The 14,597-nt window shown below is 44.5% G+C and overlaps 1 protein-coding gene across 5 annotated transcripts in view; it reads right to left on the minus strand.

The window, feature by feature from the left end:
• Window positions 1-2,925: 2,925 nt before the first annotated feature.
• The window catches only part of Cnnm1 (cyclin and CBS domain divalent metal cation transport mediator 1), a 54,786-nt gene continuing 43,114 nt past the window's right edge, over window positions 2,926-14,597 (minus strand). For 3 of the 5 annotated variants that reach the window (XM_021733191.3, XM_005335239.4, XM_005335238.4), the window contains 5 exons: window positions 13,997-14,160; window positions 8,299-8,482; window positions 7,996-8,145; window positions 6,430-6,531; window positions 2,926-5,391 (listed from right to left, as the gene is read on the minus strand). In XM_021733191.3, the coding sequence (XP_021588866.1) occupies window positions 5,312-5,391; window positions 6,430-6,531; window positions 7,996-8,145; window positions 8,299-8,482; window positions 13,997-14,160 (680 nt within the window). In that variant the 3' untranslated portion in view covers window positions 2,926-5,311. The remainder of the gene's footprint in view (window positions 5,392-6,429; window positions 6,532-7,995; window positions 8,146-8,298; window positions 8,483-13,996; window positions 14,161-14,597) is intronic. The other 2 variants (XM_021733192.3, XM_005335240.5) reach the window with 1 other exon arrangement.

Here is a 14,597-nt window from a genome sequence, read left to right on the forward strand (position 1 = left end):
AAGAAGATTTACATTAAACAGGGATGAGAGGTGGGAGGGAAAGGGAGTGAGAATGATATATAAGAGGAAAGGAGGGGTAAGACAAGATAATACAAATGGAAGAAATGATTTACAGTAGAAGGGGTAGAGAGAGAAAAGGGGAGGGGAGGGGAGGGGAGGGGGGATAGTAGAGAATAGGACTGACAGCAGAATATATCAGACACTAGAAAAGCAATATGTCAATCAATGGAAGGGTAACTGATGTGATACAGCAATCTGTATACGGGATAAAGTTGGGAGTTCATAACCCACTTGAATCAAACTGTGAAAGATGATGTATTAAGAACTGTGTAATGTTTTGAACGACCAACAATTAAAAAAAAAAAAAAAGAAATCCGACAAATCAGGTAAGGCCACTTTTCCCAAAAACCAAATATAAAAGGCAACGATACTTTAGATTTTCCTTGAACTGTTTGTAACATCTTACAGGTTCCCTCATTGAATGAGCTATATAAAATCTTTAATGTGTGTTCATTTTATCTCCAGATAAGAGCTATGATTTTTATCTTCTTTTTGAAAACTGACTTTTAATAATTAGAGTAGCCAAGATTTAAAACCAGAAGTCCTGACTGAAGTTGGGCATTAAAGCCTCACAGAGACTAGGTGATAATAAAAGTGGGTGGTGCTCCTGGAGACAGGGTTTACCTCAAGGGTGGTGGCAGCTCCATTTTAAGGCTCTTTCAGGCAATGCTGGAAATCTATATTATAATGGGAAATTACTTTTAAAATCATACAATAAACATAAGTGAAAATTCCTAAGACACAGAAAAAAAAAAAAAGAAGTTGGACTTCATGGACTCATGGGAAGGATAGCTTCATTCAGAAGCCAGCTGTCTTCTTGTATTAAGAAGTTGGACTTCATGGACTCATGGGAAGGATAGCTTCACTCTGGGTGGTTCTAGAATACTAGCCCCTTCTGTTGAAGTTGGAAGGATTATCTGCTCTATCAGAAGGATTACAGCCAGTTGAACATAGATCACAATTTCCAGGTGCCAGAAATCTCCAACTGGTGGTTTTGTAGAATTTGGTGGGGTTGTTTCTTAAGAGGTTTAGTACATAGGTGTTTCAAAATAGTATTTTAATAGGATTTGTTCCTTTCTAGGACTCCTATGAGTTATAAATTCCTAGCCTTGAAGGGTGATTGATATTTTAGGAGTCACCAAGTCTAGCCTTTGTCCCCCTGTGAAATATTCTCTTCTGTATTGTCCCTGACTCATCATTCCACCTGGGGGGATGGATTCCTTCCATGCTTGGTGAGGCATCCTGTTCTGTTGATGGAGCCCTTGGTTAAAAGGATCTTTTGCCTTGAACCAGAATTTGATTTATATTTGTCCTATTCCCCTGCTTTTAACCACAGTGAGTCTACTGGCATGTGTAATGGATGATGTTTCAAGTACGTGAAAGCACTCATTCCTTGTTTCTGCTTTTCCACATGAGCCCCCTCTCCCCTCATTCTTCAGTGTTTCTCAACAGGCTATAGTTTCTGGATCCTTCAGCATCTGGCTGGCATCACCCTGCAGGTGTGTGACTGGCCTGGGGATATGGATGGACTGAAAGTGATCAGATGCTGTCATCTTCATACGTTCAGTTCTCATTTCCCTTTTACCAACATTTGTTCTTCCATTTTAAAGATGCTTATCATTTGTAGGGGAAGGAGCCAAAATAGAAGTTGAATGAGTCTACCTTCTATCAGTCTTCTATCATTTTCCCCAAATGTGGCTTTAACCCATCCTGCATGGGGATGACAGTACAGGCAGAACTTGGTTCTTGGGAGCAAGGAAAGTTGATATTAAAATCATCTGTGGCCCTCCAGAATACAGTCCTACCCAACCAAATCTTAGTGTTTAATTTCTCTTGCTCAAATAATTAAAAATCATTAAGAAACTGCTTTAAGCCTAAGTGTCCGTACCAAAGTGCTAAAATGTTATTATTTAAAAAATTTTTTAAAAGCCCAGTCTCAATGGGAGTTTGACTTTCTTAATTCTAACCTATATTTTAGTCAGTGTATCCCCACTATGTCCAGGGCTCTGTGTAAGTCTGGGGAAAGCTGCGGGACTTCTCAGGGCTGTGTGTGGTGAAGGTCAGAGGCAGGACTACTAAGCAGATGGTCCCTGTACATGAGCAGGGCGCTCAGACCTATGAGTCATCCAATCTCTCAGGAACACCGTGGAGAAAGAAGTGAGGCAATGGATACCTAAAGCCCAAAGTAAAATAGTTGATACTGTAATTCATCATTACTGTTAATAAAATGAAGAGCCTTCATCAAGGTTCCTGGCGTAGGCCAAGCTTGTTCAGGCACAGGTCATTCATTGTCTTGTTTGCTGGTTGAAGAAATGAACAGATTTCAGCTTTCCATTCAATGCTCAGGGACATCTCATTTGGCCGCTTGCCTTCCTGCACTGGTTTACAACTCACTGACAGGTCTGGCCCGCTGCTCCCCTGGTCCTTCCTCCAGCCTTGGGCTGGAAATGGCTGGAGTTGTGCCACTTTGACTCCTTCCTAAAGGGTCTGCAGAGGCAAGCCAAGATGACCAGTGCATAGCCTGGAGGTTGTCTGCATCCGCACCCAGGACCTTGAACTTGGAGAGCTCCCACCACAGTGCCTCACCACCACATGCCAGCTCTCCTCATCCTTTTAGTGCTCCTTTCTTGTCTGGGTTTTACTTCCTCTATCTGCCATTTGCTCCTGCAAAATCATCTACCTGCTTCTCAGAGTAGAGCACCAGGGCTTCCCAGTGACCTTCCTCAGCCTCACTCCTGGCCTTGAGAGATACCCTTGTCAGCAGGTAGCCAGAGGTGGAGTTAGTTACACTTGTGTACCATCCAACCTGCAGCTCAAGTGAAGCCACTTTGAACTCCACTTCCAGGGGCAAAGAAAACAGCCACATTCCAGGAAATGCATTTTCATTTTATTTAAAAATTATTTACAATTTATTGAGCCTTCATAAATGCTTTATTTTAAAATCTTTTTTTTTTAACCTGAAGAAAATACTTGGGGGTGGGGATAGGGAGAGAAGTGGTGACAAGCTCCTCAGGGGTTCTGCCAAGGGATAGGTACAATGAATGCAACAGGAGTGGGCTGAGCCTGGTGGAAGTCTGGCCAGGCAGGCCCCTGTGGGCCAGTGGCCAGCTGGGCAAGAAGACTGCAGGACGGCAGTTCTTGCTCAAAACTCACTATAAACAGTCTGGGTCTGAGGCAGCACTGAGGGCTTACCCTCTCTGTTTCAACCAGGCAAGAGCAGGTGAGGAGTAGGTGGCTGTGGAGTTAGCAAGAGAACACATGCATGCTGAGCCTCCAGCCAGGCCAGGCCAGGCAAGGGGTGTGTCAAAGTCAATAATGCTTTGCTGGAAGAGGCAACTCCAGCTCAATTCTTTACTCCCACATGCTGTGGTCCTCCGGTCTGCAATACCTGTTCTGGTTTGGTGGGGGGTGATAAGCCAAAGTTATGTGGGATGGAGGTTGTATAATACTTTAGGGTGTGAATTTTTGAGGACTCTTGCTTCTTGGTAGATGCCAGCCTTTCCCATCAATTGAGGGACACTGGAGAAGACCACTTATAATTAAAAATGAACTGCCCAGTATTCACTCTGCATTGCAGAAAGGCTGGGCTGAAAGTTCCACTATTGAAAATAGTTTTTTAATTTTTATTTTTTAACCCTTGTGGGTCTGAGAACTTTGAGAAGTTTAAGCTTATGAAAACTTTCAACTCTCTGGAAAACACGAGAACACATACACTAAATTCTGACAGTTTTAAGACCTTCTGAAGGTTTCAGGAACCTTCTGAAGTCCAGCAATGGACCCCCCTGGGGTGATGGACCCCAGGTTAAGAACTCCTGAGTCAAAGGTTCCTGTGGGTAAGCATTTTCCTTTGAGATGCAAATAACCCAGAGGAATTGCTGGTCTCCTACTTCCCAGGAAACTGATTGACTGGGTGTGGAGAGGGAGTGGTGGTTTGGAGAAAGGGGAGGGAGGCTTGAATGGTGTGGCAACAGGGAAATTCTTGGGAATGGTTTGAATATTCATCAGGCAGCACAAGATCATTGGGCCCTAACTGAGGGCTTTCCAATGGGTGGGAAATAGATTGGAAAGGCAGACAGGTGTCCCACAGACAAACTGCACTTACTTCCAAGATTTTACTAAGCTTGTGGTGGTTCCTGATCACAACTTGGAAGTGGGTATGTGCAGTCATTCTTCCACCTTGTGGTTCTCCTTAGAACTGCATGTGCCCCAACATTCAGGAGAAAACCCAGGTGTAGTTAAGTTCTTGGAATAAAGTACACTTAACTGACCTGCCAGTGTTTAATAAGGGGTGGGGGAAATGGATGAAGAAGAAAAGTGATTTTTTCAACATTCCTGTGTAATGCACACTGAAGTCCCATGCGCACATACATCCTTCTTGGCTGACCTGGGCACTCTTTGGTTTATCATGGCTAAACTTGCTTTAATAGCTTAGAGCTTTTCCATATAAGTTTTCTTTTTTTCACTTAAAACCTGAAATTCCATCTCTGGCTCCCAATTGGCTTTCTCCATTCACTGCTCCCCCTCTTCCAGAGCAGATTCATTGATCGATTAATGCCTGTGGATTGGGAGCCAAAACAGATGTGTCCCTGGGAAAAACAGTGACTTGAGATTCCATCTTACATTCTTTCCAGTTCAGCTGAGACACATGTCTCCAGGCTGTGAAGCTGCTATCTAATAGAATCAGTCACTGACAATTTTCTGGGCTGTAACATTAATCACAGCCCAACACAGCTCAGTCCCATTCTCCAAAGTTCTGGAGAAATTCTTGGTCCATTCCCTGAACTAATCTTCATACTTGCTACTCCAGCCTCCTATGTGCCTATCTGCCAGTGGCACCTTCTGAGTTAAGCTAAGCATGAGACATGGCACGAAGTTATCATTTTTTTCTGGAGGAAAGAATGGTGAACCCCAAGACATGGGTCTGCTATGGGCACAGGGGATCCCAAAGAACAAAGAAGAATGTCAGGGGTCCCAGAGTGGCATTGTCAGCTTGGAGGTCATCTCCCAGACTGTGCTATGGACAAGACCATTTCTAGCATGTTCCATTAGAGGCACCTTCTTCTGTCAAGGCTCTGAGTCAAACTGGAGGCAACAAGGAAAAAATCTGCCAAAACAAACCAACAAACAAAAAAACCAGCTAGGGGTGAAGAGGTGGAAAGGAAGGCAGAAATGTTCTGTCACCTGCGGGAGGCCCTGGGGGAAGCAGATGAGCCCTGGAATCTCACACATCCAGCAAATGCGCTTTGTCTGGTCATGTGATCAGAGGTGTTAAATTGGAGGTTTCCTCAGAGGTTCTCTCCCCATCTGCTGACCTCTTCCTTTTTCGACCACCTGAAAAACACAGTCTGTGAGTCTGAATCTGCAGGCCCAGAGGGCATTCATTCTCCCTCAGTGGTCTGAGCTTTCTTCAAAATAGAAGCAGAAATGGAGATAAAGCCCTTGAAGTTTGGCTGACATTCATGTGCATTCTATCCTGGTGCTGATATCAGTATAGTTAAATCTTGAAGGATTAGGATGTACCTTCCACATAAAGTGACATTTCTGAAAAGCCACAAGCCCAACTATTGCCTACAATGGACATTTCTTGGAGGGGACTGGGTGAATGAAGCCCATGTAACACCTTGACATTGTGCCTTTCTTCCCCAGAAAGCCCAGCCCTAGTTACTTCCAGACACACCAGCTTAGAGAGGACTGGTCACACAGTAGGACATCCCAGGAGCCCTGGTTGGTGGGCACAACTGGGAGTCATCCCCCAGGAACTCTAGTCCAGCACTGGGGAAGGTGGGGGTAGTTACATAATCTCCCTCAAGGATGGACGAATCATTTTTTCCAGCTCTGTTGTTTTTGGAAGGATTATTTTCACGTTGTTTCTCTGCCTTGATGTCCACTTATGGAAGATAAGAAATTCTTGGTCCTTTCCCTGAACTAATCTTCATACCTGCTACTCCTTTTATGGAATCTCTTGAACACAAAGTTTTTCTTTGAAGGATTACATGGTAATTATTAGAGACTTTGTGAACCAAACCTTACAGACTCCTGTCACAACTACTCAACCTTCACCCTTGCCACAGTGGCCACTAGAAACAATGGGTCTATGATCCAATGAGTCTTTTTTTTTTTTAAAAACAAGTGAAGGCAGGAGGTCAGAATTTAACCCAGGGGCCTGGTCTGCAGACTCCTGACTTTAGAGGACCACCAACTAAATGGGACGGATTCCTACACTATCAAGGTACAATACTGACCTGAGCCCTATTATGGATTTCCACAACTGTACTGCCTTGGAGTCAACGGCTTCTTTGGGAGGGAGATCCCAGTATGTTTTCCTACTAAACTGCAGCGTGGCTTAGGTCTGGGTGAGGAGATACTCACTTAAGGTTCTCAGCAGCTTCTTGCCCATGGTTTCCTCAAAGTCACTACTGCAAGGGCTGGTCTCTGTGTCCAGGTTGATATTACAACATTCATTATCTGATGCTGAGAGAAAAGAAAGGAGAGTGAACTCAAGTCAACCACCACATTTAGGGATCAAGGCTGGGGGATTCTGGATAATGTCCCTCAGCTTTAAGACAAGAACCAAGGTGTGACAAAGGAGGGATCCCGAGAAAGGTGTGGCTCTGTTAGTTAGCAAGAGGCCTTTCAGTGCCACAAAGGGAGCAAAGAGATGGAGAATAGGCACAGGAATCCAACATTCCATGCCAAGTCAGAAATTATTCCCTCCTCAAACACATTTGAATACAGGAGAGGACAACCTCCTCCACTTGCACAGACCCTAGACAACTACAGGGCTCACTAACAACTGGACACATGCCCCTGGATTCTCCCTCATGACCAGTGGCTATTCAGAGAGCCACAGAATCCCAGAGCAGGGAAGGGGTCCAAGCCTTCCTACCATTTCAAAAGAAATGTAGCCGGGGAAGTGGGGTGCTGTGCTAGCAACTGCACTGCACCCGAAGTCATGGGGCTGATGGTGCAGCATGTGGACAGGTGTGAGTCATTCCCTTCACCTGGACCTCAGGGGTTCTCCTGTGTCACCCCAGGATGGTGGACCAGATGTTCTCCAAACCCTCCATTGCCTCCATACTTTATTTATTTACTATGTTTTCTAGCTACATGCTTTAGCTACTAAATTTAGTGTTTGGGGGAGAAAAAGAACAACAGTTCTAAATTCAGGTCCTAGACTGGTAACTATGTATGTCCCAGATTTTCCAGGTTAGTGTTCATGATCTCATTGACTGATATGCCTTTTCAGGTCATTGCTTTGGACTGATAGGTCTCTAGCACTGCAAACTGGGGTATTCTCAAAGAGCAAGAGAGGAACTGTTGGCCTGGGGGGGGGGAGGGGATGCTGCAAACTTGGTGAGGCAAGCACAGAAGGATCTCAGGACTGCGGGGACACTGGGAGCTTGTCAAAGGGAGGTGATCGGAAACCTCAGGAACAAAGGAAGGGAAGAGTCCGCTCAGCAAGGTTGATGACTAATGTCAGTTTCCTAATCTGTAAGGTGGGTCTAATAACAACAACCTAATATTTATGGAAACACCCTGGTGTGCTCTTTAGATATGTTCATTATCTCATTTTTACAAAGCTACTTTATGAAATAGCTACTACAATTTATATCTACTATGATAAAAAAAAGGAATCTTTTACAACTTGCCTAAAATTGCAAAGTTCCTAAATGAAGGAGGCAGGGTCTGAGTTCAGGCAGAAACACAGCTCCTCACACCTGCCCCACGTGATTTTCCTGGGAGAATGAATTAGGCCAGGCTGGCGCATGGCAGGTGCTCTGTGTTAGTGTTTCCTTCATGGTTGTGTAAGGAGGAGAGAGTTTGGCTCAGGGGCTGGGGTCCTAGAGCTCCCCTCACCCAGCTTGCCCCTGGTCATTCTAGTCCCCCGGGGGCAGAGGCAGCGATCCCCCTTGCTCCTGGGGGCCCCTCCCTGACCTGCTGTTGTGGGAACAGCTGCAGGAGACAGGGAGAGTTGCTGTGTCCTCTGCTCCTCGAAGTCAGTCATTTCTTCTTGGGTGAAGGACATCTCCTCCATCCTCAGGTATACCACCTCGCCAGGGCTTCTCAGCCCATCAGAGCGGCTGCCTGGGGAATACAGTGAGCATATCACCTCTCTGCCTCGGAGGGCACCTGGGGCTTTGGGAGGCAGAAGATGGCAGCCCTGAGCAGGCCTAAGGGATGGAAGGCAGGGCCATCCTCACCCTGCAGAAGCCCAGCCCATCCGCCCGATTGACTTACAAGGCAGGCTGGTCCTGTGGTTCAGGAGCGTGAGGGCAGGGTCATCCTTGGGGGTTTGGGGTGTGCCCCGGGTTGTAGGAGCCTTGGTGGAGTCTCCGTCAGTGAAGGCCTCCATGTCTGGAGACTGGGGTGAGCTGTCCATGTGGCAGGCTGTGAGCGCGTTCTGGTATTGCTGTCGAGTGACCTGGAAGGAAGCGAGCAGAAGCTCAAGAGAACGGGACAGAGTACTTCCCTGGATGCAGCCAGCTTTCCTAAGCTCACAAGTTACTCCTTTGGGGGTACTTGGAACCCCTGAGATATGTGAACTAGGGGTCTTACCAAAGCTGTACCAGCCAAGCAGCTGCAACTTGGGGCTCTTTGTTTGCCACCAGTCCCCACTGTTCATTTTTATTAGCTTCACACTTTATAGGGCATCTGAAGAAGCCTGAGTTTATTTTGTGTTGCTAAAATAGAATACCTAAGTCTGGATACTTTATAAAGAAAAGAGGTTTATTTAGTTCAATGTTCTGGTGGCTGGAAAGTCCAAACAGCACGGTGCTGGCATCTAGCAAGGGATTCCCTGGCTACTTCACAATTTGGTAGAGAAGCAGAAAGGAAAATGGCTGAGTACACAAGGGGCCAAGCACATGTGTGTGACCTTGCCTTAATACAACAGAAAATAACCCAGTCCTGAGAGAGTCCTACATTAATTCCTTCCATGGGTGGTAACCCCATTTCCTAATCACTTTCCACTAGGCCCCACCTTTTAAAAAATCCACCATCTCTCAATACATTACACTGGGGACCAAGGTTCCAGCACATGAAGCTTTGAGGGATACCCCAAGCCAAACTCAAATCATAGCACACAGTTATGTAAAACTGTCCAAAATCAGGGACTCTCAAACTTCAGCATCAGGACCACTTGAAGGGCTTGTTAAATAAGATTGCTGGGCCTAACAGTTTCTAATTCCCTTGGTCTGAGGTAGAAACAGAATTTGCATTTCAAACAAAGATCCAGGTGATGCTAATGCTGCTGGAGATAGAAACCATGGACTTGAGACCTACTTAAAATAAGACACAGGTCCCACTCAAGTTTTTTGTTTTTTCCCTCGAGGAATTTAAAGGATAAAGTAGCAGAATGTTAGTAACGGGTGTTGATATTTTTCAATTCAAAACTGTAGGTTCTATGCTTTATAAACGCTGACATTTGTCCAAAGTCTTCAACAGGTTGGTTCAGTGTTTTTTTTTTTTTTTTAGTTGTATATGGACACAACACCTTTATTTTATTTGTTTTGATTTTTATATGGTGCTGGGGATCGAACCCATTGCCTCACATATGCTAGGTAAGCGCTCTACCATTGAGCCACAATGCCAGCCCCTAGTGTTCTTTTTTTAAAAAATATATGTGTGTGTGTGTGTGTGTGTGTGTGTGTGTGTGTATATATATATATATATATATATATATATATATATATATATATAGTTGTAGGTGGACACAGTACCTTTATTTAGTATTTTTCATGTGGCTTGAGGGATCGAACCCAGTGCCTCAAGTGAGTTAGGCAAGAGCTTTACCCCTGAGCCACAACCCCAGCCCAGTTCAGTGTTCTTGAGGACATCTCACACGTGTGAGGCACTGGTTTGATCCTCAGCACCACACAAAAATACATAAATATATAAATAAAGTAAAGTTATGGTGTCCATCTACAACTAAAAAAAATTTTTTCTTGAAGCAAGCTCTAAATTACAAAGGAAAAGTGGGTCTGCTTATCTAGAAATTAACAAAAAATAAGGTTAAATTTTTTGAACATTTTGACTTGGCAGCCGAGTTGCTGGAGAAGTTAACCTTGAGGCTAGTATGTGATGTCTCCTGTCATTTTAGGATGTTTTGTTTGAACTTTCAACTTTCACGTGGTTTATTTCTCCCTCTAAATACAATCCTGCAATATAGGGATCCTGCCACCAGATGGTGATGGGGTATTTTGGTCAAATTACACAATCCAGACTGTAAGACAACTGCCAAATATTCTTAGTTTATAATAATACTTATACTACATTATATATATATAATATATTATATGTAGATATATAATATATATTATCTATCTATCTATCTATATATATATATCCTCATAAGGATTCTTTGGTACCTTCATAACTTCATCAACAGAGGCAAGACCACCACCCAAGATTAAAACCCCAGACTGAAGCTTCTTTTTTTGTTTTTGGCTGCCTGATTGGAAGGCCCCACTCATACCCGGATGCCCAGACATTGGTGGCTGCCCCAGGCTTCCTTCACTATCCTAACATTAGTCATCTCCAAAGAGTTGTTTTGAACCCAAGGAATTCTTTTGTTTTAAGGAACAAATACAGGACAAACTCAGCTTAACAAACACATTAGATCATCCCATTATGGGAACAAGAAATTAAAATTGTACACTTTTGATTGAGTCAGAGAAAGAGAACAGTCAACTCCCCAATGAAAGATTAGTTTCTCATCAAAACACTATAAAGCCCCCAGGCAGAAAGTCCCCAACAGTACTCTCAGAGGGACCTCTTCCATGCTGTGGGAGCTTTCCTTGCTTGTTTCTAATAAATGTGCTACTGAATTCTCACCCTCAGACTTTTGCTTACTTCATTCTTTGAATGTATGAGATAAGAACCCTCCATTGAGCCACACGTCAGCTCATTAATTACTATTAGTCATGGCTGTGTTTAAAACTTTTCCCGGATAATCACTAGATGCACCTTTCTATTTAATTTTGTAACTTGAAATCAAATCACTCCTAGATCTTGACACTTCTGGAATTTCGGTTCATTGGACTCAGAGAGCCCCCATGGACCCTTCCTGCAGCCAGCAGCAGGGGCTTGAGCAGGGAAAACATTTCTCAAAACTCTTCTTGGAGTACAAAAGGAGGAAGCCTAAACAATGGCCCTGACAAAGCCAATAAAATCAGGAGGAGGTGATTTGCATCTTTATATAAGGTATCTTTTATTAAAAATCAAAGGAGAAAAATCAAACCAAAACAAACGCATGTGTTAAAACAAGAGCTCTGAACTCACAGAGTTCCCTTGTGTAGGACTACAATTATAGTCAAAGTTTTTAAGAAAAGGAAGCCACAAGTTTGAAGAGGTTTTTGAATATGCTTTAATTGGCTAATCTTCTCAACTTCAAGATGCCTGGGTAGGCTCAGATCACAGCAAGGCCCTTTGATCTAACAAAAGGACAAACACCTGATCGAGAAGATCGGATTTGAGGTTTCCCAATACTACTGCTGTATCACATCCTTGTTATTTGTAGACTGTTCCTTTTCTTATGTTCTAGGGGTGGAGATACAGGGTCATTTGTGTTACGAAAATCCTTACAGCTTTTTGCAAGGTATTTGTCATAGCACATTCCTCCTTGAGGAGGGGACAAAACCCATCTCCCCAAAGTACTCTCCAACCTATGCAAGTCTAGTAATGTCTTGGAAAATCGTATGACTTTCTGAACTTAGGATGTAAATGATGTTATGGTCTGGATGTTTGTGTCTCCTCCTACTCCAAAAAGAACGTCTCTGTTGAAACCCAATTCCCCATGTGAGAGTATTTGGAAGAGGGGCTGTTGAGAGGTAACTAGGTCCTGAGGTGGAGCCTCATGGGTAGGATGAGTGCCCTCTAAAAAGAAGGTGGCTCCTTCCCTTTCTCTGCTTTCCATCATGTGAGGACACAGTGAGAAGGCTACATCTGCTGGCACCTTGGTCTGGGACTTCCCAGCCTCCAGAACAGTGAGACAAAAAAATTTTTTTTGTTGTTCTCTAAGTCACCCAGTCAATTGAAATTTCTTATAGCATACTGACATGACTGTGACAACTGGAAGGACTCAAGAAATAAAGTTAACAAAATTCCCAATGTACTTGCTCACCACAGGCCAGCTCTCAGATCTTTGACCTACGAAACTTCTCCCTGTCTCTTGTTTTCATCTTGAACATTCTCCTCACCTCCCTTGTCAAGTCTCAGCAAAAGTGTCCATTTCTCGGCCTGCTCTCATAGCCATTTCAAAAGCAGAGGCCTCCTCTGTTCTCTGGTTTCCCCTGACGATCACTGTTTACCCAGAACCCTATTTCCTTCATGGCTTTTATTACGATCTGAACTCCCCTAGGTTATTTATGGGGTCCCTGTCTATCATCTTCTTCCCCTATTGTCACATAAGCTCCAGAATGGCAGCCACTTGCTGTCTTTGCCAGTTTCTCAGTGACAAGTGCAGAGAGGACGTTGATTAGATATTTATTGAATCACATACTTATATTTGGCTTTCCCTTCCTTTTCCTACAAGCCATGTGCCCCATAGAAACCAATAAAAGCTGGCACATTAAGGATTCCCTTCTTCCATTTCCCCTACTTCACCTCCAGGGACTGTCTGCAGTAACTATGAAAAGCCTTCAAGCCTGGAAGCCACTGGGAGGAGAGTCAGGAGCTATGGCTTTTTAAGGTTTAACCTGCTAGTCTCATTAGACTGCACCTGTGGGTACTGCTCAGCTGGTTCTCCGTCACTTCTCTCTGCCTCTGATTTCCTACAACTCTCCTTAAAGCCATAGGATCTTATGCTCCTCAAGCCTCAACTTCCTCATCAATACAGTGGGAGTGACAGGAGTCTCTACCTCATAGGCTGGCAGGAGAGTGCAAGGATAATTCAAAGAACTCAGTAAAGTTTCTTGCACCTCGCTCCGCACACAATAGTTACTATCCCAACCCCTTCTCCACTAGTCACTGCCCATGGGTACTTCTTTTATTGGCTATGTTATCCGCTGATGTGTTAGTTCAGGTTGTTGACAGAGTTCCGGAACCCAGCTAGCCAGCCAGCACACACCATTCCAAATAATCAGGGTGGGTGTTCTGGACACGCGGAAAGGAACTTCTCCCACTCGTGTAACTCCAGTACACTTCCCATCCAGCCCAACACTGGGACAACATTACCAAGTGGACTCATTGAGTGTTTTATTGGACTGGGATAAGTGGGACTTTAGCCAAGATCTTAGTCCAAAGTTTGTAATTGTTTGCTGAATGCTAGAAAAACAAAACAATAAAATCTAGTGAAGCAAGAGAAAGGAGGATAATTTAAAAGACTTCTGTATAGTACCAACCCCCATGAAAGGTATGAAGACATAGCTCCCTCCTCTTAATGAGCATGATTGCCTCACCCCGCAGCCTGTGCAGAGGGGGGTTTCTTAATAGCTCAGTGAAGCTAAGCAGATATTAATTGTTCTTACAAGGGATTTCCCGTTAACACACACTTTAAATATTTAGTGGCAAAAATATACTATCATACCTATAAATATATTATCATATAAAAACAGCACAGTTCCTTCTAAACACTTGACTTATAAATCACCTCCTAATTGATCTTGGAAAAAAATGAGTGAAATTAACCTGGTGTCAGTGGTAGGGGATCCAAAGGAAATAGTTCTGTCTCAGGCAAAGCTGATTTCGCAGCACTTTGTGCCTCAGTTTCTCCATATGAAAAACAGGGATCAGGAGATCTTTCAAAAGTGACAACCACAATAAAGCTCCCTGAGAGCAGGGTCTTTATAAAGCCAAGGAGCTGCCACACAGTATTATGCTGGAATAGGGAGACTGGGATGCATATTATGCCTGGGCCTGGGGGACTCCTGGTCCAGCTCCCCCAGCCAACCCTACCCACTGGGAGAAGGACAGGTACTGCCCCCCCAGGGAGAGTTACCTTCACAAACTGCACATCGCTGAGGATGTGGACGGAGTAGTCGGGCGTGTACAGGTTGTTGCTGCTGCTGTACAGCTGGGTGTTGCTCCCACCAAAGTCACTGCGCTCTCGATTTGGAGACTCAGAGCGATTCAAGCCGCTGCAGCGAGAAGGGGACCGGTTTACTGCAGATGGTGAGGAAGGAGGAGAGGAGAGAAAAGACAAGGAGGGGTGGGTGGGTGGGGAGAAAGGAGAAGGAATGGAAAGAGGGAAAGAGAGAAAGGTGCTGTTCACTGAGGTCCCGCGGGACTATCAGGCAAATGGTAATTCCGGGTGGGGGGAAGGTGCTCTCACTTTCCCATCAGCCCAGGATGGAGCTGAGCTGCTTTGTTGGTGTGGGTTCCTGGGAGGAAAAAATCCTACCCCCGTGACCTCTTGAATGAAGAGCTGGGACATTTGTTTCCCCGAGCAGCAGGCAGATGGGGGTCTACTGTCTTTCCTAGATCTTGTTTTCAGGGCAGGGCAGGAGGATCCCAAAGGCATGAAGTGCTGTGAGCATGGTTTGCTGTCCCAGCCCATGAGTCCCTTGCTGTGGTGAGGTCCTGTATGTAATCCCTTACTT

This window comes from Ictidomys tridecemlineatus, chromosome 1 (assembly GCF_052094955.1).
Source record: "Ictidomys tridecemlineatus isolate mIctTri1 chromosome 1, mIctTri1.hap1, whole genome shotgun sequence".
Classification (NCBI taxonomy): Eukaryota; Metazoa; Chordata; class Mammalia; order Rodentia; family Sciuridae; genus Ictidomys; species Ictidomys tridecemlineatus.